Below are 27883 nucleotides of genomic sequence, written 5' to 3' on the forward strand. Positions count from 1 at the left end.
GAGATGCAGAAGCCACTTTGGAAAAACACTGGGCAGTTTCTAAAAAATATAAACATATAATTACCATACAACCCAGCAATTCCATTCCTACATACCTACCCAAGAGAAATGAAAGCATATGCCCACGCAAAGATTTGCATGCAAATATTCATAGCAGTACTATTCATAATAGCCAAAAATGAGAAACAATCTAAATATCCATCAACTGGTAAATAGTGTGGTATATTCATACAATGGAATATTGTTTAGTAAATAATTGACATGTGCTAAAACATGAAAGGGTCTTGAAAACATAATGCTAAGTAAAAGACAGACACAAGAAATCATGTAATACTGTATGATTCCTTTATATAAAATGTAGAGAAAAGGCAAATCTATAGAGACAGAAAATAGAATAGTGGTTGCCTGGAGTTGGGGGTGGAAATGGAGATTCACTGTAAATCGGCATAAAGGATTTTATAGATATGATTAAAATGATTTAAAGCTGATGTCTTATGATGGCTCATCACTCAGTAAATTTACCAGAAATTACTGAATTGTAAATTTGAATAGGGTTAATTTTATGATATGTAAAACATATTTCAATAAAGCTGTTTTTAAAAACATGAGATGCAGGAAAAGTTTGGGGAGTAAAAAACAATGAATGAACTCCCTCCTGTTTGGCTATCAGTAAGACTTAACTGAAGGTAAAATATGAGGTCTCTGATGATCCCGCTGATGACTCAATATGATTTGTTCAAACTTTAGACACAAGAGTAGGTTAATATTTCTTATTTGCTTCAATTTTGGACTACAGGAATTTTAGAGTCAAAATATTTTACATAGAATTTGCCACAGTCAGACATATTTTTTAAAATTAATTAAGATAGGACATCAAATTTTAATATTTAAATGCAAAATAAGTGTTCATTGCCATCAGTAAAGTTTGGCTTTTTCATACTACAAACCTTGCAAAATAGATAAAATCACTGCTTAAGGAACTACATATGTCAGAAAGGTAGAGAGGAGACCTAGAAAAATAAGAATGATATATATATTCCAGAGGATAAGTAGGTCAAAGAAGACCAAACCAGAAGCAAATGAAGTATAATAGGAAATTATTATGTATTCCATGGTGAAAAATAGAGAGTATAATTATCTCTCTATTCTCAGTTGAACTCTATTTCCTTGATTCTGAGAAATCTGATTTTTTACATTTCAATAGTTCTGAAATCAAGAGGCACATTAGAATCTATATGAATTTTCATTGTACAATTTCACCCAAAATTCTGTTATTAAATAAAGTATGTGTTTAAGTGAATAGAATCTTAAGTTCAAGGAAAAAATTAGTTTAAAAAACAAAATATAGATTTCTTTGTAATATGCTTTTGCATTTATGTGTGAATATGGACGTGACAGTTTTGGAATTACTTTAAATAAATTTTAGTGAAGTTCCCCAATGAATATCAGAATTAGGAGCTTTGCAAAACTCCAGTTCTCCATACAAATCCGTGGTTTGCTCAGTTCTGCCCTGAAACCTCCAGTATGTTGGAAACGAGCAAAATCTAAACTCTAAGCAGAGCTGTCCTTTCTCATGTCACTTTGGAACAGTTGTCACTAAATTCTAATGGCCTATAATTTTTTTTTTGCAGTGTCTTTGTCTGGTTTTGGTATCAGGGTAAAATGTTGGCCTTATAGAATGAGTTAGGATATTCCCTCCTCTTCAATTTTTTGGAATAGCTTGAGAAGGATTAACTCTTCTTTAAATGTTTGGCAGAATTCCCCTGTGAAGCCATCTGGTCCTGGAGTTTTGTCTGTTGGGAGTTTTTTGATTACTGATTCAATTTCAATACCAGGAATTGGTCTATTCAGATTTTCTATTCCTTCCTAATTCAATCCTGGAAGATTGTATGTTTCTAGAAATTAATCATTTCTTCTAGATTGTCCAATTTGTTGGCATGTAACTGTTTGTGGTATTCACTTATGATTGTATTTCTATGACATTGGTTATAACTCCTCCTCTTTCATTTCTAATTGTGTTTATTTGGGCCCATTCTCTTTTTTTTCTTAATGAGTCTGGCTAAAGGTTTATCAATTTTATCAATATCTTCTAAAGATACAACTCAGTTTCTTTCAATGATCTTTTCTATTGTTTTTTAGTCTCTATTTCCTCTCTAATCTTTATTATTTCCTTCCTTCTGATGACTTTGGGTTTTGTTTGTTCTTCTTTTTCTAATTCCTTTAGATGGAAAGTTAGGTTGTTTATTTGAGATTTTTCTTCTTTTTGAGGTAGGCTTACATTGCTAAAAATGTCTCTTAGAACTTCTTTTGCTGCATCCCACATATTTTGAAAAGTTGTGTTTCTATTTTTATTTGTCTCAAGGTATTTTCTGATTTCCTCTTTGATTTCTTCATTAACCCATTGGGTTTTTTTTAGTAGCATGTTGTTTCGTCTGCATGTGTTTGTGGTTTTTCCAGGTTTATTCCTGTAATTGATTTCTAGTTTCATACCATTGTGGTCAGAAAAAATATTTGAGATAATTTCAATCTTTTTAAATTTATTGAAACTTGTTTTGTGGTTTAGCATGTGATCTATCCTGGACAAAGTTTCATGTGTATTTGAAAAGAATGTGTATTCTGCTGATTTTGGAAAGAATGTTCTGTGAATATCTATTAAGTCTATCTGATCTAATGTGTCTTTTAAGGTCACTGCTTTCTTATTGATTTTCTGTCTGGATGATCTGTCCATTGATATAAGTAGGCTGTTAAAGTCCCCTTGCATTATTATATTAGTGTCAATTTCTCCCTTTATATCTGTTAATGTTTGCTTTCTATATTTAGGCGCTCCTGTATTAGGTGTATAAATGTTTACAAATGTTGTAACCTCTTCCTGGATTGACCTGTTTATCAATACATAATGTCCTTCTTTGTCTTTTGTTATAGATTTTGTTTTAAAGTCACCTTTGTCTGATATGGGTATTGCTACCCAGTTTTCCTGTCCATCAACAGATGAATGGATAAAGAAGATGTGGTATATATATATATGTGTGTGTGTGTATATATATACACACACACACACATAATGGAATATTGTATATATTGTGAATATACATATATATACAATGGAATATTACCAGCCATAAAAAATAATTAAATTTTGCTATTTGCAACAACATGGATGGACCTGGAGGGTATTATGCTTAGTGAGTTAAGTAAGACAGGGAGAGACAAATACTGTATGTTTTCACTTATATGTGGAATCTAAAAAAATAAAACAAATGAACAAACATAGCAAGGCAGAAACAGACTCACATATATAGAGAACAGACTGGTGGTTGCCAGTGGAAAGAGGGGTGGGGGAAGGAGCAAAATGGGTGAGGGGGATTAAGAAGTACAAACTACCTGGTATCAAATAGATAAATTACAGGGATATATTGTACAGCACAGGGAATATAGCCAATATTTTATAACAACCTTCTATGGAGTATAATCTATAAAAATATCAAATTACTAAACCATACACCTGAAATTAATATAATATTATAAATCAACTATAGTTTAATAAAAATGAAAAGTAAATAAATAAGTACTAAATAAGTAAATTCTATTGGTACACAGACTCATGACACTAAAGAAATTTGAATTATATCCTCTAAAATACAAGGTAAAAATAAACTGAGGTGAAAGAAAAGGTGAAATCAATTTTTAAAGTTCTAGCTCTATGGAGAAACAGTCATTCTCATTACACTGTTAGTGGTAATGCAAAATGGAACCCCATAGAAGGAAACTGAGCCATAACTAACAAAAATGCATTTACCCTTTGACCCAGAAATCCTACTTCTGAGATCTATCCTAAATATAAATATGTTAAATGGCATATGTATTGCAACATTATTTGCAAGAACAAAAGATTGTAAAGAATTCAAACGTCTATCATCAGGGGACATTTGAATAAACTATGGCATCTACATATAATGAATAACTATGAAAAATAACATATATACATATAGAGTAATCTCCAGGACAAAGCAAGAGAAAAAGTAGGGTACAGTACAATAGATACACTATGCTAATTTTATGTAAGAAAAGAGAGATAGGATACCCCTCAGTATACATACTTGCCTATATTTGTAAAAAGAAACAGAAAAAAAAATTTAAAACAAACATAAAAGGAGGGAGGAAAGTGGGTAGAGGAACGGGATGAAAGCAAGGCTTACCTGGTTGTAATTTGTAAATAGTTTTGACTTTGGAATTGAGTAAATGATTTATATTTAAAAAATAAACCAAAAACAAACAAACAAAAAGAAGCAGTTCCAAAAATTTTAAACAAATAGAAACAAAGGAACCTAACTGAACACAAACATGGTGACATAACCCCACACAAATAATAATAGAGCACAGGGGGCTTCCCTGGTGGCACAGTGGTTGAGAGTCCACCTGCCGATGCAGGGAACACGGGTTCGTGCCCTGGTCCAGGAGGATCACACATGCCGCAGAGCGGCTGGGCCCGTGAGCCATGGCCGCTGAGCCTGCGCATCCGGAGCCTGTGCTCCGCAATGGGAGAGGCCACGGCAGTGAGATGACCGCGTACCGCAAAAAGTAAAAAATAAAAATAAAAATAAATAATAATAGAGCACAGAATCTTGACTATACATATTTAGTGGAATACAGTCTAAGAACTTTTTGTAGTGACATTGTTACTATTTTTAGATAGTGTTAGTAGTTTTTCTTCCCCTCAAAAAATTGCATGAAATCTAAATCTTCCCTCCTTCTCTCCAGATGACAGATTATGTGATGCTGCTTTGTTCTGATAAGCAACTCGACTCCCTCTTCCTTTCAGGAAAGGAACTAGGAAGATTATACACCAAGGCAATCTCCATTCTGTGAGTATTACCTGGGCCTGCAGGCAGAGAGCTGAGCGTATTAGCACTGGGCTATGACAAGCACTGCAAGGGAAGAAGAAAAAATAATTTTTTGTTTTGTTTTGTTTTGTTTTTAGATATCAGAAGCAGGCCTGGCAGTGAGAATGCTTGAAACCCTTTTAAGAAATATAATAATTATAATAGTCTTGAGCAATATCTAATAAAACCTTAACATTTACTGAGCGCTAAGCATATGCCATCTAGGTACTATTAGCCTTTAGAGGACAATTAATCATATTCAAGTGCCAGAATTTAAGAAATTGATCAGTCTTTAACCTAGACATCAAACTAGATTGGCATTATACAATAAGAAAGTTATGTGATGTCATTAAAGTGACAAAACTCAAACCAGAAGCCAGAACTCAGTTAAATAATTCTAGACAAAAATTTCTTCAGTCTCAGACAAGAGCTGAAATAGAAGAGAATCTGCAGTTGACGGATTGCATGGAAGGAAGAATCCTGGATTTGAATCAGAGTATCTTGAAGCAAGCCACTTAATGTGTAATTTTAGGCCGAGCAACTTAACCTCTCGGGCCAGCACCACATGGTGAATCTAACCAGAGTCTTCAGGCTAACTAGAGTTAACATGAATCTATGTAATACTGTAAAATTGTCAGGGCAATACATAATTTAAGATTTTATTATTAATGATAAGAATTGGGAAAAGGCACGGAAAGAAAATAAGAGAAGGAATGACCCAAAAAGGCAAAGGTGAAGTAAAATAAGTTTTTTGCTCTGTCCACTGTCAGCCAAGCCCTCTGAGTAGCTCTTTCTGTGTCTAAGCTCTCCCTGTTTCCTCTGTGTCCGATTAATTGCTGTAAAAAATATTTTAAATTCTTTGGAGGACAATAATGTTAGCAAGCTCTCTGTATCCTTCATACATTATCTGGGGTATGCTTTTATTAAAATGTTATTGCATTGGGGTTTATCTAGCATTACATTATGAATATAATGAGATTTTCACCCAGGAAGTCTTTCTTCTTACAAATAGACGTTCTACATAGAAAACATGTGGTAAGTGTTCTTGGTTAATAAACAGAAAGACCTGATTTCCTACAGAACCCACAGATTCCTGGCATTCATTATAAAAATGGACTGAAGGTGTTGATGGTAATAATCATGATGGTTCTGAAAGGCTAAGGCTTCAGCAAGGGGGAGAGAAAAGGGCTCTGAAGGAAGCAGACCGCTTGCAGCGGATGCTGCTAGCGACCCAGCCACATGGCCTTGTCCTGATCACCTGGGGCACACTGGCCAGACTTCACTTCCAGTCCTTACATCTCTTTGTGGGAGGACTTCTCTGGCTGCCAGATTCCAGTTCCCCACCTGTGCAGAGATGCATTGCCCCCAGGACAAGCCCTCAACCAATGACCATTGGGACTTAGTATATAAATATTCCAGTGCCCCTGTCCCTTGGGTGAAAAACTCAGAAGTGCATGTTTTTCAGTCTCTCAGAGTTCCCCAGCAGAATTAAGTTACCCACAGTCATAATTTGCTTGCTCATGACAGCTTTTTTTTTTTTTTTTTTTTTGCGGTATGCGGGCCTCTCCCTGTTGTGGCCTCTCCCGTTGTGGAGCACAGGCTCTGGACGCGCAGGCTCAGCGGCCATGGCTCACAGGCCCAGCCGCTCTGCGGGATCTTCCCGGACCGGGGCACGAACCCGTGTCCCCTGCATCGGCAGGCGGACTCTCAACCACTGCGCCACCAGGGAAGCCCTCAAGACAGCTTTATCAGCTAACTTTCCACCCTTTCTCACTTCCTCATTCCCTTTCCAAGTATTTCTGGTATCACTACGCAAATAAATTACTTGCACCCAAATTCTCTTCTCAGGGTCTGCTTCTGGGAAATCTAAACCGAGATGCTATTCAGCTCACTGAAAATGTCCTTACTCGTGGTTCCTGCTCAGGAACAGCCCATCTGCTTGACACCATAATCCCTTTTCATTATTTCCTTTTAAAAATCACCCGAGAATGGGACTACTTCATTATCATATTAGGTCAAATTTAAGTGGTGACCAAGAAGTGACTGGCATCTTACTGTATGATTTATAAATCAGCTCCCCTAGCTAGCTATTCTTTCTTACATTCTTCCATTCTCTCCCTATGAAATCATATTTTAAATGAAATTAAGTTACTAGTGAACTTTCTGGTAGTCTGACATAAAAGATAGTCATTATCTTCTGAAATATTTTCAGAAACAATTAAGACGGAAATCTTAGCTCAAAACAATCTTGTGTTTTTTTTCTCTGTAATATAATATCCTCACCACAGGGCACAAGCCTTAGTGCATGAGGCCATTCGTGATCTGCCCCATGCAGCTTCAACTCTCATCAGTCTTTTAGATGCCTTAAGACCCTAGAGATGCTATCACTTTCCCCTACGTAGAGTTGGTCTCTTCAGCAACATGGTCAGAAAAAAAAGAAAGAAAGCACTAAAAAGGAAGGAAAAAATTTTAATGAATAGGAAGACATTTGATTAAATTTCACTATTACAGAATAAATTGTATCTCTTGCTTCCCAGTAAATTTCATCTACCATCCATGGTTAGAGCAGGAGTGAGGGAAGAGTAAATAAAGGAACATCATTTAAGAAAACTTGAAATCTGGTGCATTTGCTTTCAATATTAGAAATTTAAGAGAAATAAAAAATAAGGTTAGTTCTTTCAAAATCACAGTTAGTATAGCACATAATTGTGCCTTCACGCAATGCATATTAAATCTTTGAATACTCCAGAAACTATCAAATCTCTTCAAACTGTTTTCATAAGTTTCATGAGTGCCAGTAAGTTACTACTGAGCCACAACAAAACAACTCCAAATGGGAAAAGATAGTTTTCCAAAGAAGATATATAAATGACCAAAAGGCACATGAAAAGATGCTCAAGGTGATTAATCATTAGGGAAATGCAAATCAAAACCACAGTGAGACACCACCTCACACCAACTAGTATGGCTCCTATCCAAAAACAAGAACAAACAAAAAAACAGAAAATAATAAGTGTTGGTGAAGATGTGGAGAAAAGGGAACACTTGTGCACCAGTTGTGGGAATGTAAAATGGCCACCATAAAAAAAATAGTATGGCAGTTCCTCAAAGAATTAAAAATAGAATTATCATATGATCCAGTAATTCCACTGCTGGATATATAACCAAAAGAATTGAAAGAAGGGTCTCAAAAAGACATTTGTACACCCATATTCATGTCAACATTATTCACAATATCCAAAATATGGATACAACCCAAGTGGCTATCAACAGATATGAATGGATAAAAAAATATGGTATACACATACAATGGAATATTATTCAGCCTTGAAAAGGAAGGAAATTCTAACACATGCTACAGTATAATGCAATGAACCTTGAAGACATTATGTTTAGTGAAATAAGCCAGTCACAAAAGGACAAATACCTTATGATTCCAGTTATATGGGGGACCGAGAGTAGTCAAACTCGTAAAGACAGAAAGTCGAATGGTGGTTGCCAGGGATGGAGGAAAGAAGGAATGGGGAGTTATTGTTTAGTGAATACAGCGTTTCCATTCTGTAAGATGATAGGACTTCTGGAGATGGTTGCACAATAATGTGAATGTACTTAATGCCACTGAACTGTACCCTTAAAAATGGTTAAGATGGGAAATTTCACGTTATGTGCAGTGTACCATAATTTTTCAAAAATAAATCCTAAAAAATGTTAAGCTACTACTCTGAAAATCTTTATTTGTCAGTAAAGGGTGAGAATGCATTTGCCACAGTAAGTTTCCTAAGATTCAAAATAGGAAAATATCAGTAGTTAATATGCTGTTCGTGAGAGCACCTCTTTCCCAGGGAACAGCCAGCTCTTCATGTTCCTATTTCACAGATAAGGAAGAAAGCCCAGAGAGGGTTGGGGATTGGCCTAAGTTGTTGGCTGCAGCATCACAGTGGGAACCGTCATCCTGATTCTGAACCCAGGGACATCTTCGACTATAGCACGTCATTTCCTTGTGTCCTTATTGAAGACATTGTTTCAAACATGTTTTAAATGCTGACTCCTTTAAAAAAATATTATATATATATATATATATATATATATATATATATATATTTCATTTCCACTGCATAGCTTCCTTTCCAAATGTTCCTGAAACATGTTTTATGGGAAACCAAACACAGCAGCACAATGACAGACGAGTTTATCAGCTAGCTTGTCGGTAAAAGAAGCTGGTCCCTTGGTCCTTAAAAAGCTTGCTCCAGGGGGATGATAAATGTTCCTATAATGATTTCTCTGGAAAATCCTCAAATCTAACCAAAAGTTCAGCTCATCCCATGGGGCACTTCTCATTCTATTGCTCCGGAAATGTGCACACAGCCCGTATCACTAAATCATGTATTACCTAAACTCTTCCTCCAGGTTAGGAACTACTGTGCTGAAGTATCCCCCCCAGGGCCTCCTAGTTCACTGTCCTGTTTTATGGCTTAAAATCACCCTTGACACAGGGTCAGTAAGCATATTTTTAGAATCTCCAGCACACGATAGCCATTGCCACCAAGGAAACAAAAAACAAAAACAAACAAACATTTCTGGTGTCTGAAAATCCTTAGCACAATTCTTCTGCATACTAAAATCACAATATTATGTAAGCACATCTCATCTAAAGCATATATAAAATTGTCTTTCTTTATATGATTTTTTTTATCACTTTAAGATGCATTTGATCTTCTCAAATAACACTCTGAATTATGTAGGGACAGCATTCTTGGTCAAAGTGTACTTGTAAGAAAATGGATGCATACAGAGTTACATCACTGACCTAGGATGACACAACTTAGTACGAAAGGGCAGGACTAGAATCCTGGTGACGTTTGTCCTTCATACGCATGCTGCCGAAACTCACCTTCCTGCCTGCATGCTTAAAAGAATAACTGAGTTATACACACACACACACCTATCAATATATTTATATACATATTAGTAATTATATAAACACATATAGTAAACATACATAACTATAAATACATACTGCTTTATATTCAATTTAGCATATGTGTGCTTGTATATTCCACTTTCTGTTAGATATTTTAAATGATTTTAAAATAACAGGATTTCTGATTTCAAATACTATGGATTGATAAACTATGATATATCCATATGTAATACAGCCATTAGAAATGATGTTGTGGATATATATGCATATTGACATGAAAATATGTCTGTAATATATTGCTTAGTGAGAAAATCAAGTTATAATTTTATTTTTGGAAAACATAGAAAAATGTTTGGAAACAGATACACTAAAATGTTTACAGTGATCGCACCAAGGTGGTGGGATCCTAATTCATTTAAATAAATAAATGATCTTGATTCATTTATTTCTTTCTGTCTGCCTCCATATCTGTCTGATATTTTAAAGCATTTTCTTAATTATTTAAGGCATTTAAAAAATTATTTAAATTTTCAAGAAGGAAGAAGCTGGATCCTACCAAAAATAAGATAAAGTAATTTAAGAGAGAAAGGTTGTGGAAACACCAGAAAAAGCACTATGCCCTGCCTACCAGATGAGAGAAGATAATGCTGCATTCCCCTGACTGGGCATTTCAGTCACTGCTGTGAGCTAAGAAGACTGTCCTCTGATACAGCCCAACCTATGTCATTAACCCTGGTGTCCTCTTCCAAATCAGCAGTGCCCAAGCATACCACAGCCTCTTGAGAACAAGACAACAAATGAAACATTTCACAGCCTTAGTGTTTCACAATTGCTTTTGCAAAGTTTGGAAAGAATTGAAAGGAAAATAATATTGGCAACATAAGCAATTGTTCCCACATTGTGTGAATTTAGCAACAAGAAGTTATTTAAAAAAAAAAAAAAAAAAAAAGCCTGCCTCAGCTATTGACTGCCCTGGTCATAAAGATATGGATGGGGAACCATTATTTTAGAAATACATTCTGGAACCTACCAAGGAAAATAAATGTTAGGACATGGTGATAGCATCATAAACAACAAATAAATTAAGCCAAAACCAAACACACTACAATGAGGTATCACCTCACACCGGTCAGAATAGCCATCATCAAAAAATCTACAAACGATAAATGCTGGAGAGGGTGTGGAGAAAAGGGAACCCTCTTGCACTGCTGGTGGGAACGTAAATTGATACAGCCACTATGGAGGACAGTATGAAGGTTCCTTAAAAAACTAAAAATAGAACTACCATATGACCCAGCAATCCAACTCCAGGGCATATACCCAGAGAAAACCATAATTCAAAAAGATACACGCACCTCAATGTTCATTGCAGCACTATTTACAATACCCAGGGCATGGAAGCAACCTAAATGTCCATCAACAGAGGAATGGATAAAGAAGATGTGATACATATATACAATGGAATATTACTCAGCCTTATAAAGGAACGAAACTGTGTCATTTGTAGAGATGTGGATGGACCTAGAGACTGTCATACAGAGTGAAGTAAGTCAGAAAGAGAAAAACAAATATCATATATTAATGCATATATGTGGAATCTAGAAAAATGGTATAGATGATCTTATTTGCAAAGCAGAAGTAGAGACACAGATATAGAGAACAACATAAGGATACCAAGGGAGAAAATGGCGGGGGGCAGGTGGGATGAATTGGAAGATCGGGATTAACATATATACACCCCTATGTATAAAATATGTAACTAATGAAAACCTACTGTATAGCACAGGGAACTGTACTCGGTGCTCTGTGGTGACCTAAATGGGAAGGAAATCCAAAAAAGAGGGGATATGTATACATATGGATGGTTCACTTTGTTGTAGAGCAGAAACTGACATGGCAGTGTAAAGCAACTATACTCCAATTAAAAACAAACATCCATTTTAAAGATCTCTTCACTCGCCTGAAATTATGAGGGAAGTAACAGAATTCAAAAAGTCCTCAATAATTCCTATGTTCAGGTTCTCAAGTGGTACCTAAACTGTCCCGTTTACCCCTTTCACCCATGTGGTCATCCTGAAGTAAACTGCTCACTTACAGCTGCTGAAACATCTTTTGCCCTGTGTGGATCTGTCATCATTTCACTTTCTCATATTCCTTTCCCATACAAACTCTAGAAACACAGGTTGGCAAAGAGTTTATCAGTTTTACTTAATTGGTTTGAATTGTCTTCACTGAAGAAACTTTTCTAAATATTGGAATTTTGCTCGGGATACACACAGAAGCTGGTTGTTAGCCGAAACAATGAATATGGATATCAAACACATTAGAAGCCCATAATTCATAAAGCATCTCATTTTGTAGAACTCTCAGAATATATTAGGTGTTCAAAATGCTTTGATTAATTGATTTATATAACTAATTGATAATTAAGTAATGTAATAAGTAATTTTCTCAAAAAATGACTGGTGCCTACCCTGTGCCTACTGGTTCTAGGCTCTAGGGACACAGTTTAAACCTGAGAGGTAAAGAATATGCCCTCAGGTGTTTCCATTATAGTGGGGAAAAGAAAACAAGAATATAATAAGCTCTGACTGCACTATAAATTCCTACAGATTCTTTTTATTTAATCTACTTTTTAAATTATTCATTTTATTTAGTTTTTGGCTGCGTTGGGTCTTAGTTGTTGTGTGCCAGCTTTCTCTAGTTGTGGCGAGCGGGGGCCACTCTTCGTTGTGGTGCGCGGGCTTCTCATTGTGGTGGCTTCTCTTGTTGCAGAGCACGTGCTCTAGGCGCGTGGGCTTCAGTAGTTGTGGCTCAAGGGCTTAGTTGCTCCGTGGCATGTGGGATCTTCCGGGAGCAGGGTTCGAACCCGTGTCCCCTGTATTGGCAGGCGAATTCTTAATCACTGCACCACCAGGGAAGTCCCAGATTTTTTTTTCAACCTATGCTAAACTTGCTGAGACACTTTTCCCAAAATCTATGCTGATAGGTGATTAATAATGAAAATTAAGAAAACTTAAATGTCTCTTTCAAAGGGAGAATTAACACACTTCTTACTTTTCTTATGCTGAAAAAATAAGGTGCTCTATATTTACTGAAACTTTTAGAACAGTTGTCTCATGAAAAGAGAAATTCTGGCTTTCAAGTAACATTTTCTGCAGAAGTACATTCAGTTTAATCTAAAAACTGATTAGGTTTTTTCTATAGAGATTCTCATAAAACCGATTACAAGAAAAATCCCTTCCAAATCTAAGATCCTCCAAAATTCACAGGACCTGCATATACAGCTAAATACTAAAACATCTGATATAGTCCCAGTAACTTGAACCTGCAGACACGTGGAATCATTCAGACGGTGAGGGGAAAAGACAATCACATTAGGGCAGGCAGGTTGGATTCTCAAAGAACTGAAAAGTCTGCATAATATGTATTAAACCACATGGTAACCCAACAAACCTCACCAGTTTACCAAAAATTTTTATGAAATAAAGAGTTGGTGATTCACCTTTTCTATAAGAGGCCCAGGGCTCCCTTGAACCACTGGGCTCCCTTGAACCACTGATGCAATAGCACAAATGGCATCAATAAATGGTTACTTCACTACTAAAGAACATGGATTTCTAGTAATTTTATACAAAGAAAGAGTGTACAAAGCTAAAATAGACCAGAAAAGTCAATGACATTGAATCTAAATGAACTCCACATTTTTAGCCACGAACTTGTCCTTCCTCAATTTTCATATTATTTTCCCAGTCTCCCCAGGCTCCAAAACTTGGAGTCATTCTTATTTTAGCTTCAAATGTTTTGTGTCCTATATCAAGTACTCAACACACCTTGCCCTTTCGTATTGTGTAGTGTGTCCCAAATTTTCAGTTTCCCCTCTACTCTAGGAGTTCCTGTCTCAATACTTGCATTCTGTCACCATCTCTTAACTGACCCTCTGAAAACTCCTTTATTCTACAATACATCCCCTTTATTACTGCTTGGTTAGTATTTTCACATGCCAATTTCATGAGATCAACTTCAGACTCAAGAATCTGCAGTGGCTCCCTACTGCCTACTGCATCAAATCCACATTCCTACCCTGTGCATTTGAGACCCCATTTACCAGCCCTGGCTCACCTCTAAATGGAGAAGCCATGCAGCCCAGGAAATAGCCTGGCTTCGGTGTTGGTGGATCTTGTTTTTAATCCCAGCCCTGCCATATACTCGTTATGCAACTTTGAGCAAGTTACTTAAATTCCCCGAGCTTCATTAAACTCCCTTGAAAAATGGGAATAATACAATCTCTCTTGCCAGGTTATTATGAGAATTCAATATAATGCCTAAAACAATGGGTTGGCACAGCTCATGTATATTTTCATTCCTTTGTTCACATTAGTCCCCAGACAGGAATGCCCACACACTACCCTCTATCCTTAAAACAAACAAACAAACAAAAACTGCCTTCCAAGGCTGATCTTAAGAGAATCTTCTCCATGAAGACTTTCTACATCCACTGCAACCCACAGGAATAATGTCTTTTGATTGGTGAAAATTATGTTTATCTAGTAAAGAAGGCTGGCCTCTTTGACCAAGGAAATCATGCAGCTTTGGAAAATGATAAGAAAAGAAAAAACACACCTTCCTAGGTAGAAAGGAGAAAGAATCTTCCAGGAATAAAAGTTGCTTGGCAGAACTCTCTCACATTCGACCCAAAATATTTTCCTTACCCCTGGAATTTCCAGAATTCATCTGTATTGTTCAATCTCGGAGCCATTTTTTTCACCAACTTTTCTTTGATCATGTCACTTACATAGGTCTTTTCCCCTCCACCAGTCTGTAAGTTCTTAAGAGAGAAGAACTGTAGTCTCTCATTTATTTTTAATTCTACGTTTACAACAGTTAGCCCAAATTATTTTTAAGTCCTCGATAAATACTGGTGGAAGGATATGTAGGTGGGTGGGTAGGTGGATGAATGGGTAGATGGATGATAAACTTTTCATGTTGGGCTCACTTAAGAAGAGACTTTTAATAACTGTTATCTGTAACTAATATTAAACTGTGCTTTGTAATTAAAGCCTAAATTGTTCAGGCAATGCCTCCAAGTTGTATACCAGCATAATGCATTTGTTCCCTTGATGTATTTTGATAGCTCACATGTGCTCTTGGATAAAGTAAGAAGATACACCACTAAGATGAGTAAATGCTCCTTGAGTAGAAACATTTAAGAACCTCACTGATTTTAACTGGGTTGTATAACATAATAATATGTATAATGTTTACCATATGATTGGTCTTGGGTATAAATAAAATCCACAATATATTTCCCAAGGAACTATGCTAAATTTTAATTAAGAATTCTTAGAAAAGAAAAATAAGAAGTTATAGCAAAAGAGGGAAATCTAAAAACTGTAAGATATAAGATAGTTTTAACAAGTAAGTAATCACATCTTAAGGACCTATACTGTCACTATTTCGCAGCAACATGCCTGAAGGAAAACAATAATTCAGAACTTTGCTTCTCCTTCTCCAGAGAGAAGATACTGATCACAAACATCAGTCTCCAGCTGTGCCTGAAATCCAGGTGAAATGCTAGAGTGGAGGGAATTCCCTGGGAAACCTTTCTCTCTTTCAACGTTTCTGCCCCCAGCCTGGTGATCTGGATGAATGAACCCTTGTTTTCAGCCAGAGGCCATGGCTAGGAAGAATCTAATAAAATAAACTCTGATAAGATGTTAGCAAAACGGGAACTGCTGTGTGGGACCTATTTGGGACCATGGAGCCCTTCTAGCAAATCTCAAATTGGACCTTTTCCTGTATTTTGAAGAATGGACGTGACTATACGTGACTATTTTTAAAAGAGACATAGTTTTGCTGGAAAATTATTTTCTAGCAAAAGCAGTCCTGGGACACTCTCTGGCACTGAGGCAAAGTGGCTGTCTGCAATCCAAGAAGAGAGCCCTCACTAGGAATCAACCATGCTGGCACCCTAACCTTGGGACTTCCAAGCCTTCAGAACTGTGAGGGAAAAAAAACTGTTATTTAATCCACCCAGTTTATGGTAGATTCTTCTGGCATTCAGATCTTAAAAGGGAGAAGGTCTTGAGTTTCTGTAAGACTCACTGGTTATAACTGTCTCTTGCTGGAAAAGATGATCTTTCACTAGAGAAATGGAAGTATAATCTTCACCTGCTTAATGGGAACAATCCCCAACTCATTCGTTGCCTGAATGTAAAACACAACAACAAAATAAGATACCTTCACTCTAACAAGAATTTAGCAAATCATACCAAGGATTGTGCTGTGTAATATGAGGGATAGAAGAAGGAAGACAGTAGTCCACATAACTTTAAAACAGATTTTTTTTCCCTCCATATAATTTGAAAGCTCCTTCATTCAACTCTGACAAAGACAGGGGAGATTGGTTCAAGATGGCAGAGTAGAAGGATGTACTCTCGCTCCCTCTTGCAGGAACATGAGAATCACAACTAACTGCTGAACAGTCATCGACAGAAAGACACTGGAACTCACCAAAAAGATACCCCACATCCAAAGACAAAGGAGAAGCCACAAAGAGACGGTATGAGGGGCGCAATCACAATGAAGTCAAGTCCCATAACTGCTGGGTGGGTGACTCACAAACTGGAGAACACTTATACCACAGAGGTCCACCAACTGGGGTGAAGGTTCTGAGCCCCACATAAGGCTTCCCAATCTGGGGGTCCGGGAATGGGAGGAGGAATCCGTAGAGAATCAGACTTTGAAGGCTAGTGGGATTTGACTGAAGGACTTTGACAGGACTGCGGGAAGCAGAGACTCCACTCTTGGAGGGCACACACACAAAGTAGTATGCTCATCAGGACCCAGGGGAAGGAGCAGTGACCCCAAGGGAGACAGAACCAGACCTACCTGCTAGTGTTGGAGAGTCTTCTGCAGAGGCGGAGAGTGGATGTGTGTTACTGTGAGGACAAGGACACTGGCAGCAGAAGTTCTGGGAAGTACTCCTTGTCATGAGCCCTCCCAGACTCTGCCATTAGCCCCACCAAAGAGCCCAGGTAGGCTCCAGTGTTGCGTTGCCTCAGGCCAAACAACCAACAGGGAGGGAACCCAGCCCCACCCATCAGTAGACAAGTGGATTAAAGTTTAACTGAGCTCTGCCCACCAAAGCAACAACCAGCTCTACCCACCACCAGTCCCTCCCATCAGGAAGCTTGCACAAGCCTCTTAGATAGCCTCATCCACCAGAGGGCAGACAGCAGAAGCAAGAAAAACTACAATCCTACAGTCTGTGGAACAAAAACCACATTCACAGAAAGATACAAGGTGAAAAGGAAGAGGGTTATTTACCAGATGAAGGAACAAGATAAAACCCCAGAAAAACAACTAAATGAAGTGGTGATAGGCAACCTTCCAGAAAAAGGAATTCAGAATAATGATGGTGAAGATGATCCAGGACCTCAGAAAAAGAATGGAGGCAAAGATTGAGAAGATGCAAGAAATGTTTCACAAAGATCTAGAAGAATTAAAGAACAAACAGAGATGAACAACACAATAACTGAAAAGAAAAATACACTAGAAGGAATGAATAGCAGAATAACTGAGGCAGAAGAATGGATACATGACCTGGAAGACAGAATGGTAGAATTCACTGCTGTGGAACAGAATAAAGAAAAAAGAATGAAAGGAAATGAAGACAGCCTAAGAGACCTCTGGGACAACATTAAACGCAGCAACAACAGGGAGATCAGCTCGGTGCTTTGTGACCGCCTGGAGGGGTGGGATAGGGAGGGTGGGAGGGAGACGCAAAAGGGAGGGGATATGGGAACATATGTATATGTATAACTGATTTAATTTGTTACAAAGCAAAAAATAAAAAAAATAAAAAATAAACGCAGCAACATTCGCATTACAGGGGTCCCAGAAGGAGAAGAGAGAGAGAAAGCTCCCAAGAAAATATTTGAAGAGATTATAGTCGAAAACTTCCCTAACATGGGAAAGAAAATAGCCACCCAAGTCCAGGAACTGCAGAAAGTCACATACAGGATAAACCCAAGGAGAAACGCGCCGAGACACATAGTAATCAAATTAGCAAAAATTAAAGACAAAGAAAAATTATTGAAAGCAGGAAGGGAAAAACGACAAATAACATAGAAGGGAAATCCCATAAAGTTAGCTGATTTCTCAGCAGAAACTCTACAAGCCAGAAGGGAGTGGCATGATATACTTAAAGTGATGAAAGGAAGACCCTACAACCAAGATTACTCTACCGGCAAGGATCTCATTCAGATTCAATGGAGAAATCAAAAGCTTTACAGACAAGCAAAAGCTAAAAGAATTCAGCACCACCAAACCAGTTCTACAACAAATGCTAAAGGAACTTCTCTAAGTGGGAAACACAAAAGAAAAGGACCTACAAAAACAAACCCAAAACAGTTAAGAAAATGGTCATAGGAACATACATATCGACAATTACCTTAAATGTGAAAGCATTAAATGCTCCAACCAGAAGACACAGGCTTGTTGAATGGACACAAAAACAAGATCCATATATACGCTATCAAAAAGACACCCACTTCAGACCTAGGAACACATTCAGACTGAAAGTGAGGGGATGGAAAAAGATATTCCATGCAAATGGAAATCAAAAGTAAGCTGGAGTAGCAATACTCAAATCAGATAATATAGACTTTCAAATAAAGAATGTTACAAGAGCCAAGGAAAGACACTACATAATGATCAAGGGATCAATTGAAGAAGAAGATATCACAATTATAAATATATATGCACCCAACATAGGAGCACTTCAATACATAAGGCAACTGCTAACAGCTATAAAAGAGGAAATCGACAGTAACACAATAATAGTGGTGACACTAACACCTCACTTACACCATGGACAGATCATCCAAACAGAAAATTAACGAGGAAAAACAAGCTTTAAATGACACAATAGACCAGATACATTTAACTGATACTTATAGGACATTCCATCCAAAAACAGCAGATTACACTTTTTTCTCAAGTGCACACAGAACATTCTCCAGGATAGATAACAAAGCTTGATCACAAGATTGTGATCTATCTTGGGTCACAAATCAAGCCTCAGTAAATTTAAGAAAACTGAAATCATATCAAGCATCTTTTCTGACCACAATGCTGTGAGATTAGAAATCAATTACAGGGAAAAAAACGTAAAGAACACAAACATATGGAGACTAAACAATACGATACTAAATAACCAAGAGATCACTGAAGAAATCAAAGAGGAAATAAAAAAATACCTGGAGACAAATGACAATGAAAACATGATGATCCAAAACCTATGGGACGCAGCAAAAGCAGTTCTAAGAGGGAAGTTTATAGCTATACAAGCCTACTTCAAGAAAAAAGAAAAATCTCAAATAAACAATCTAACCTTACACCCGAAGGAACTAGAGAAAGAAGAACAAACAAAACCCAAAGTTAGCAGAAGGAAAGAAATCATAAAGATCACAGCAGAAATAAATGAAATAGAAACAAAGAAAATGATAGCAAAGATAAATAAAAGTAAAAGCTGGTTCTTTGAGAAGATAAACAAAATTGATAAACCATTAGTCAGACTCATCAAGAAAAAGAGGGAGAGGACTAAAATCAATAAAATTAGAAATGAAAAAGAAGTTACAACAGACATTGCAGAAATACAAAGCATCCTAAGAGACTACTACAAGCAACTCTATGCCAATAAAATGGACAACCTGGAAGAAATGGACAAGTACTTAGAAAGGTATAACCTTCCAAGACTGAACCAGGAAGAAATAGAAAATATGAACAGACCAATCACAAGTAATGAAATTGAAACTGTGATTAAAAATCTTCCAACAAACAAACACCCAGGACCAGATGGCTTCACAGGTGAATTCAATCAAACATTTAGAGAAGAGCTAACATCCATCCTTCTCAAACTCTTCCAAAAACTTGCAGAGGAAGTAACACTCCCAAACTCATTCTGAGGCCAACATCACCCTGACACCAAAACCAGACAAAGATACTACAAAAAAAGACTCAACATCACTGATGAATATAGATGCAAAAATCCTCAACAAAATGCTAGCAAACAAAATCCAACAGCACATTAAAAGGATCATACGCCATGATCAAGTGGGATTTATCCCAGGAATGCAAGGATTCTTCAATATATGCAAATCAATCAACGTGATACACCATATTAACAAACTGAAGGAGAAAAACCATATGATCATCTCAATAGATGCAGAAAAGGCTTTTGACAAATTCAACACCCATTTATGATCAAAACTCTCCAGAAAGTGGGCATAGAGGGAACCAACCTCAACATAATAAAGGCCATATATGACAAACCCACAGCAAACATCGTTCTCAATAGTGAAAAACTGAAAGCATTTCCTCTAAGATCAGGAACAAGACAAGGATGTCCACTCTTACCACTGCTATTCAACATAGTTTGGGAAGTCCTAGCCATGGCAATCAGAGAAGAAAAAGAAATAAAAGGAATACAAGTTGGAAAGGAAGAAGTAAAACTGTCACTGTTGGCAGATTACATGATATTATACATAGAGAATCCTAAAGATGCTACCAGAAAACTACTAGAGCTAATCAATGAATTTGGTAAAGTAGCAGGATACAAAATTAATGCACAGAAATCTCTGGCATTCCTATACACTAATGATGAAAAATCTGAAAGAGAAATTAAGGAAACACTCCCATTTACCACTGCAACAAAAAGAATAAAATACCTAGGAATAAACCTACCTGGGAGACAAAAGACCTGTATGCAGAAAACTATAAGACACTGTTGAAAGAAATTAAAGATGATACCAACAGATGGAGAGATACACCATGTACTTGGATTGGAAGAATCAATATTGTGAAAATGACTATACTACCCAAAGCAATCTACAGATTCAGTGCAATCCCTATCAAATTACCAATGGAATTTTTTACAGAACTAGAACAAAAAATCTTAAAATTTGTATGGAGACAAAAAAGACCCTGAATAGCCAAAGCAGTCTTGAGGGAAAAAAACGAAGCTAGAGGAATCAGACGCCCTGACATCAGACTATACTACAAAGCTAGAGTAATCAAAACAATATGGTACTGGCACAAAAACAGAAATGTAGATCAATGGAACAGGATAGAAAGCCCAGAGATAAACCCATGCACCTATGGTCAACTAATCTATGACAAAGGAGGCAATGATATGCAATGGAGAAAAGACAGTCTCTTCAATAAGTGGTGCTGGGAAAACTGGACAGCTACATGGAAAAGAATGAAATTAGAACACTCCTTAACACCATACATAAAAATAAACTCAAAATGGATTAGAGACCTAAATGTAAGACCGGACACTATAAAACTCTTAGAGGAAAACATAGGAAGAACACTCTGACATAAATCACAGCAAGATCTTTTTTGATCCACCTCCTAGAGTAATGGAAATAAAAACAAAAATAAACAAATGGGACCTAATGAAACTTAAAAGCTTTTGCAAAGCAAAGGAAACTACAAACAAGACGAAAAGACAACCTCAGAATGGGAAAAAATATTTGCAAATGAATCAACGGACAAAGGATTAATCTCCAAAATATATAAACAGCTCATGCAGCTCAATATTAAAAAAACAAACAATCCAGTCCAAAAATGGGCAGAAGACCTAAATAGACATTTCTGCAAAGAAGCCATACAGATGGCCAAGAAGCATATGAAAAGCTGCTCAACATCACTAATTATCAGAGAAGTGCAAATCAAAACTACAATGAGGTATCACTTCACACCAGTTAGAATGGGCTTCATTAGAAAATCTACAAACAACAAATGCTGGAGAGGGTGTGGAGAAAAGGGTACCCTCTTGCACTGTTGGAGGGAATGTAAATTGATACAGCCACTATGGAGAACAGTAGGGAGGTTCCTTAAAAAACTAAAAATAGAATTACCATATGATCCAGCAATCCCACTACTGGGCATATACCCTGAGAAAACCATAATTCAAAAAGAGACATGCACCCCAATGTTCACTGCTGTGCTATTTACAATAGCCAGTACATGGAAGCAACCTAAATGCCCACTGACAGACGAATGGGTAAAGAAGATGTGGTACATATATACAATGGAATATTACTTAGCCATAAAAAGGAACGAAATTGGGTCATTTGTAGAGACGTGGATGGATCTAGAGACTGTCATACAGAGTGAAATAAGTCAGAAGGAGAACAACAAATATCGTATATTAACACGTATATGTGGAACCTAGAAGAATGGTACAGGTGAACCCGTTTGCAGGCAGAAATAGAGACACAGATGGAGAGAACAAACGTATGGACACCAAGGGGGGAAACTGGAGGGGCTGGGGTGGTGGTGTAATGAATTGGGAAATTGGGATTGACATGTATACACTGATTTGTATAAAATGGATGACTAATAAGAACCTCCTGTATAAAAATAAATTAAATTAAATTTTTTAAAAAAGCAGTCCTTATTCACCATCCCATTTCTCAAAATTCCCATGGGTAAGGTAAATGCTGATGATTCCTAAATCTGATTTATTTATGAAATCAACAAATATTACTTGAGTGCCTAGGAAGTATCAGACACTACCTAAGGCGCTAAAGATATACTACGGTCTTCCTCTACAGAGATTATTATCAATTATGGAAAACAGCAAGTCTAACAACATGTACGAAAGAGGAAGATAAGTGTATACGTATAGGTTGCTATGGGAGAAGAAGAGGCAGCCTAATTTGGGTCAGAGGAAAGGTAAGAACACCTCGAGGATGCGCTATTTAAACTAAGATTTGACTTATGAGGAGGAATAAGCTTGATGGAATTGGGTGGGAGAAAGACTGTACAGCATGAAGGCAAAGAGCTTTCTGAGCTGAAAAACAGCATATGCAGAGGCTTAAAGAGACAGCCGGCATATAGGACAGTAATAAGGAATTAAATGCAGTTCTGTAGTTGAAGCTTGGGTGGAGGTGGGGAAGCTGGGGAAGTAAGATAGGTACAGGTCAGGAGACGCCCAGGAGCCAGGAAATGAACTGGTACTTTATCTAGAGGCAAAGGAAAACAATTGTGTGGATTTCAATCCAGGATTTTAAACAGGCTGGATTTTTAAGTCTGTTCAACTTGAATATGGTTTTGTAAGACATGGCATAAATTCTTGTGTGCTGCATCACATTCTATGCACATAATATGGGGTGTGAAAAATGGTAGATGAGTGTCTGGATTTGACCTTTCTCAAGGAAATCTGGGTAGTACTTTTTAAAGCAGCAGAGAGTGATGGAAGAAGGCAGTACACCATGCGTCAGTTACTAGGTAACAGCAATGACAAAACGCTGAGAGAGGTGAGGGCGATGTCTCCTCAGGTTGTGTCAGGGAACGAGAGACAAGCAAGGGGATCCCATGAGCTCACTTGTACTTGCACATAAGAACGGCCCCACGTTTCCCTTCTAGGGTTGTTCTCTCCAAACCCCATTGAATGCAGACAATAGGGGAGTTGAACCACATCATTTATCCTGGTCCCTGAATGGAGTCAGGTTGGCATATGACAACAACCGGGGGCTGAAGAGTCAAAGGGGCTAAAGAGGATCTATTTGACCCTCTTCCCTTAGGTCACTTGGGTCACTTGGAGAATGTACACAAGTTCTATGAGTCTCAGCCTTCCCAACTTTCTAAACGTGGTGACAATTGCTACCTTGGAGGGTATTTTGGAGAAGTTAAAAAGAGTGTGTATGAAAGGTACCTCGACTCTCCCTTGACACATGGTAGGCAAAGGTACCTCGACTCTCCCTTGACACATGGTAGGCAAAGGTACCTCGACTCTCCCTTGACACATGGTAGGCAAAGGTACCTCGACTCTCCCTTGACACATGGTAGGCAAAGGTACCTCGACTCTCCCTTGACACATGGTAGGCAAAGGTACCTCGACTCTCCCTTGACACATGGTAGGCAAAGGTACCTCGAGAAGAGGTGGCTCTGGCTGTGATGCTAACAGCTCTGTGACCATATGACAAAGAATGGGGAACAGGGAAGGTAGAAGAAACAGAAGTTTGTTCATAAGACATTGGTGCCTTGGGAGCGACGTTATTGAATCTGAATTCCTTGAGTGGCAGAAAGTAAATAACTATTCTCAGCCTGAGGGTATGTGTTCGGCAATTATTTCACAGTTGATATTCACACAGATAGCAGGACTATGACTGTTAATTAAGTATTCACTGAGTAGCCTTTTTCCCCCCAAACAAACATATAATTAAAATGCCAGTGTGTGTGTGTGTGTGTGTGTGTGTGTGTAGAGATTATTCCTCTGTAACACAGTCATAGAATTAGAAAGTTGAAAGGGTCCTTCTGTTATATACCACAAGTTTAATAGAATAATTCTGTGGCCAAATAACAGTGAATTTATTCTCCATTCAATGTTTCTAATCTAATTCTATTCGAGTACGTGATTTGCTATGTGAATATTGCTTTATCTGTTTGCATGACAGCAAGTGAGGCCAGGGGTGCCCAAGGGGGTCCGATGCTCTCTCCTCTTCCTCTTTCTAATCTAGTCTCAGTCAACAGTGCTGCTCCCGGTGGAAGCATGAGATTCCTAATGCCTAAAATAGGTAATTCATTGCTCTTCTAAGAGAAACTTAAGCCAAATGAACTTATGAAGCCAAATAAGCCAAATCTGTAACTATGTGTGGTTCAGAGGGGACTCGATTCCATGAAGACAGGAACAGCACCAGAACATACGTGCAGAATAATGTGACTGAATGAGAAAATTAATGCTATGCTTATATCTGAGTTTTGTTACTTCCCACAGATGTGTCATGCTCCCTCAGTACCCAATCCTTCCAACAGCCTCGGAAAATTCCTAGAGAGCTATTAAAAGGTAAATCAGTAAGCCCTCTCGTTTCATAGAAGATGCAAACTATCACTTGCACAACTAACCAAAAGCAAGAGCCTAAAATATTATAAACGAGAGGGAGAAAGTTATATTAACCACAATTAATTAACCTTCGTTAAGAAGGAAGCTGTATTTGTTCAGGAAAAATCCCTTAGGATAGAAGGTGAGACCTCCAGCTCCAGTTTGCCTTAATTTGGGTAAAACTATTCCATGCTAGACAAGATGGTAAATGTATCCAGGAGGGGAGAAGAAAAGAGAGAAGAAGAAGATAGTGGAAGACTGCATACTCTGCAAGGTGTTTCTTTCTTGTGAAGCTCCCAAATATTTGACAAAACTGTTAAAACTCACCAAAAGCTCAAAAATATATTTTTTTATAAAACTCAGTGAAGAATTTTGTACCATGTTTTGGGTGAAACCAAATCTGTAAGCTTGGGAACGGGGGATGGGGGAGGGGGAGTACAGAGAAAAGCACAGGGGAGGATGCTTATTCCAGGGCACTGGAATTGGATTTGGGTCCAGTTTAATCAAATCCTTACAGGACAGGTGCCTTGGGTTATGTGGGTACACAATTTTTTGATTAGTGGCCAGCGAATGTAAATTTATCAACTAAAAATTTCACCCACAAACTACACGGGGCACTTATTTTACATTTATAAAGTTATTTGCCCTAAAGCTCTGTTGCTTGAGAGATGGGCATACCCAAGTCATTTTAAAACAATGGTGTCACATAAAAAGAATTTTTCTGGCTTGTGGTCAATTTTTAAATGATTTTCCCTTAATGGATTAAAGGACATCCATTGCTGACCTTCACTCTACCACAAAGAGAAACTCAGGCTCTCCTGAGATCAGCAAATGGCTATTCAGTGTTCGTGGAGAGAGTTCCTTTGTGAGAGGTCTCTACTCAATATTCGACAAATAGTGTTGTTTTCAGAATGTTTCAAGCAGGAAAGATCAGTACACATTTTAACAGTAACTTTATTTGCAGCCCTTTCCAACAGAAAACTCGCCTGCAAAGCAGACCACAAAAGTGAAGTGCCTATTACAGGATAAATTAGGCAGCTTTCTTATCAAGTGTTGTCCAAGCATCATTAGTTTAATGCCTTCACTGTACATGCCAAAGAACAAGAGATGACAGTCACCAACGCAATGCCGGCACACAGGTTAGCGATTCCAAAACCAACCCACCTGATAGAGAAGGTCAGAGGAAAAGAAGATAATAAAGGAGGAGAAAAGAAAATAGCTTCCTGTGGACTGAATCCATTTATACCCCAATAGGTCTTAAAGTTGAGTCCCATTTTTTTGTAGAGCTCTTAACAATGTCAAGTTCCCATATCAAGTGCTGTCCAAGGAAATCCTGAAATGATTAGCATCTATCATGGAAGAGTAACATTAACAGGCCCTGAAATCCTCCTTCAATAAGGATATATATTTGGATGCCCCTCTTCAACCAAAGATTAGTCAAGCAGGATGGTTTTCTCCTCCATCAAGTATAATAGAATAACCTACATATCTACAGAAACAGTTTCTAGAACTTATTTGTTTCTTTGCTCTGTTCCAAGTCCCAGAAATAAAAATGATCTTTCCCATGGGGATCACCTGTTCCACAATGATCTTGGACCCACCCTTTGTTAAAGAGTCCTGGGACAGGGGGAAGACAGTGGACTCACCATTTGATTGCTGTACCAGTACAGAGATGATCCCTTCAGGACCACCCAGAACTTTTTCCATTTGTTGCCTAGGAAAGTTCCTCTTTCCTTTTTCTTACATAGCCACCCTTGGCAGTCAGCGTGCCCCAGGTCTTTACATGATATCCTCCTCCGACTCATGGTGAAAAAACCTGCAACAATTATGTGAAAAAGGTAGGTAACATCGTACCCCGATGTATGTGACAGACTGAAAGATAACTGTTCGCTGTTCACCTCCAGGAAGTTGGATTTTTGTACCAAGATTTATGCAAAGCAAATGCAAAAAGAAAGTAATTTATCGATTTTATTTTTAACCATTCATTTGGTGCTTAGAAGGTACAAGGTATGATCAAAGAAACAGTGAGACTCACATGCAAGTGTTAGTCTAAGAATATTCTTCAATGGAATAAGCTGAAAACATGAAAATCATGAGTCTGGCAGGCACATCACTGCACTAACACAGCTCGTTTCAACAATAATAGCAGTGGTTATGCAAGAGATACAAAAGGGTTAATGCCCACCTAGAAACACGGTCACTTCCCCGACTCAGTGCCAGTCTTTCTAAGCTCTATTGACATACCACGGGGATTAATCCAAATGAACAGCATGTCGTCATTTCTTAAAATCGATCCAAAAGAACCCCAAATTAATCTGCCATCCACCTTCTGATATTAGCATTAAGACAGACAAAAATCAGATCCTAAAGAAGGCATCCAGGAGAAAGGACACTCACACACACAAACGGGATAAAGAAACAAAAGATCTAATTACCTTTAGTTTTCTTTCTCTGCTTCTGACGCAAGGGAACCTGCTGGAAATGCAGGAAGGAAAGAAAAGAGGAAATTTCTGATTGTGTTGTAACATTTGTAACGAGAGAAACAGGGAGGAGGTGGCAGTATGTATGAGCAGGATGGAAGCTAAAAAAAAAAACTCTCCAAGCAGAGCTAAAGGGGAGCTACTAGCTGAGGCACAAAATGTGCTAATTAGAATCAATAGACATGGAGCTGCACCTGAAAAAAATACATAACAGCATTTATCACTAATGTTTCCTGTTTCCACCCACAGGCATCTTTCTCACTACCGCTTTAGTTATGACAGGACACCGTTCACTCAAGTTCTTAAAAATAATAAAAATATTTCCCTTTTTATTTTTTGTGAGAGAAGACAAAATTATGTTGTGCTTCTTTTTGTGCCGTTTCTAAATAACAGCAATTATTTAAATAAACCTGCAAGATAACCATTGCAATGTCGCAATACTACAGGTTCACATCAGATTGTTAAATTTATGGTCCTGCTAACACCATGGGGTTGCATCTAAGTCACATGAAGTAAACATCCCAGAAAAAAGAAGTTCCACAACCTCTTTTGGTGAGATCTAAGTACCTATCAACCCTCCTTATCAGGAAATTCTTATTTACATGTAGATTTAAATTACATATTGCCTTAAGTATCTCTGAATGTTTCTCATATGTTTTATGGAAGATAAATTAATTGCCAATTTCTATTTGATACTAGCTCT

At 37.7% G+C, this 27883-nt stretch overlaps 2 protein-coding genes across 4 annotated transcripts in view; one reads left to right on the top strand and one right to left on the bottom strand.

Annotated features, from left to right (window-relative positions):
- The window catches only part of OPRM1 (opioid receptor mu 1), a gene marked incomplete at both ends in the record, with an annotated part of 163951 nt that extends 137464 nt beyond the window's left edge, over positions 1-26487 (top strand). Inside the window, one exon of the mRNA XM_081250834.1 lies at positions 26449-26487. Within this exon, the coding sequence (XP_081106960.1) occupies positions 26449-26487 (39 nt within the window). The remainder of the gene's footprint in view (positions 1-26448) is intronic.
- The window catches only part of IPCEF1 (interaction protein for cytohesin exchange factors 1), a 74927-nt gene extending 47724 nt beyond the window's left edge, over positions 1-27203 (bottom strand). For all 3 annotated transcript variants that reach the window (XR_014017189.1, XM_081250831.1, XM_081250832.1), the window contains exons 1-2: positions 27136-27203; positions 26347-26516 (exon numbers count right to left, since the gene is read on the bottom strand). Coding sequence is in view for 2 of the 3 variants with exons in the window: in XM_081250831.1 (XP_081106957.1) it covers positions 26347-26505 (159 nt within the window). In the remaining variant the exon portion in view is untranslated. The remainder of the gene's footprint in view (positions 1-26346; positions 26517-27135) is intronic.
- Between the last annotated feature and the right edge of the window lie 680 nt (positions 27204-27883).

The sequence above is a fragment of the Mesoplodon bidens genome, assembly GCF_964165515.1.
Source record: "Mesoplodon bidens genome assembly, chromosome: 12".
Classification (NCBI taxonomy): Eukaryota; Metazoa; Chordata; class Mammalia; order Artiodactyla; family Ziphiidae; genus Mesoplodon; species Mesoplodon bidens.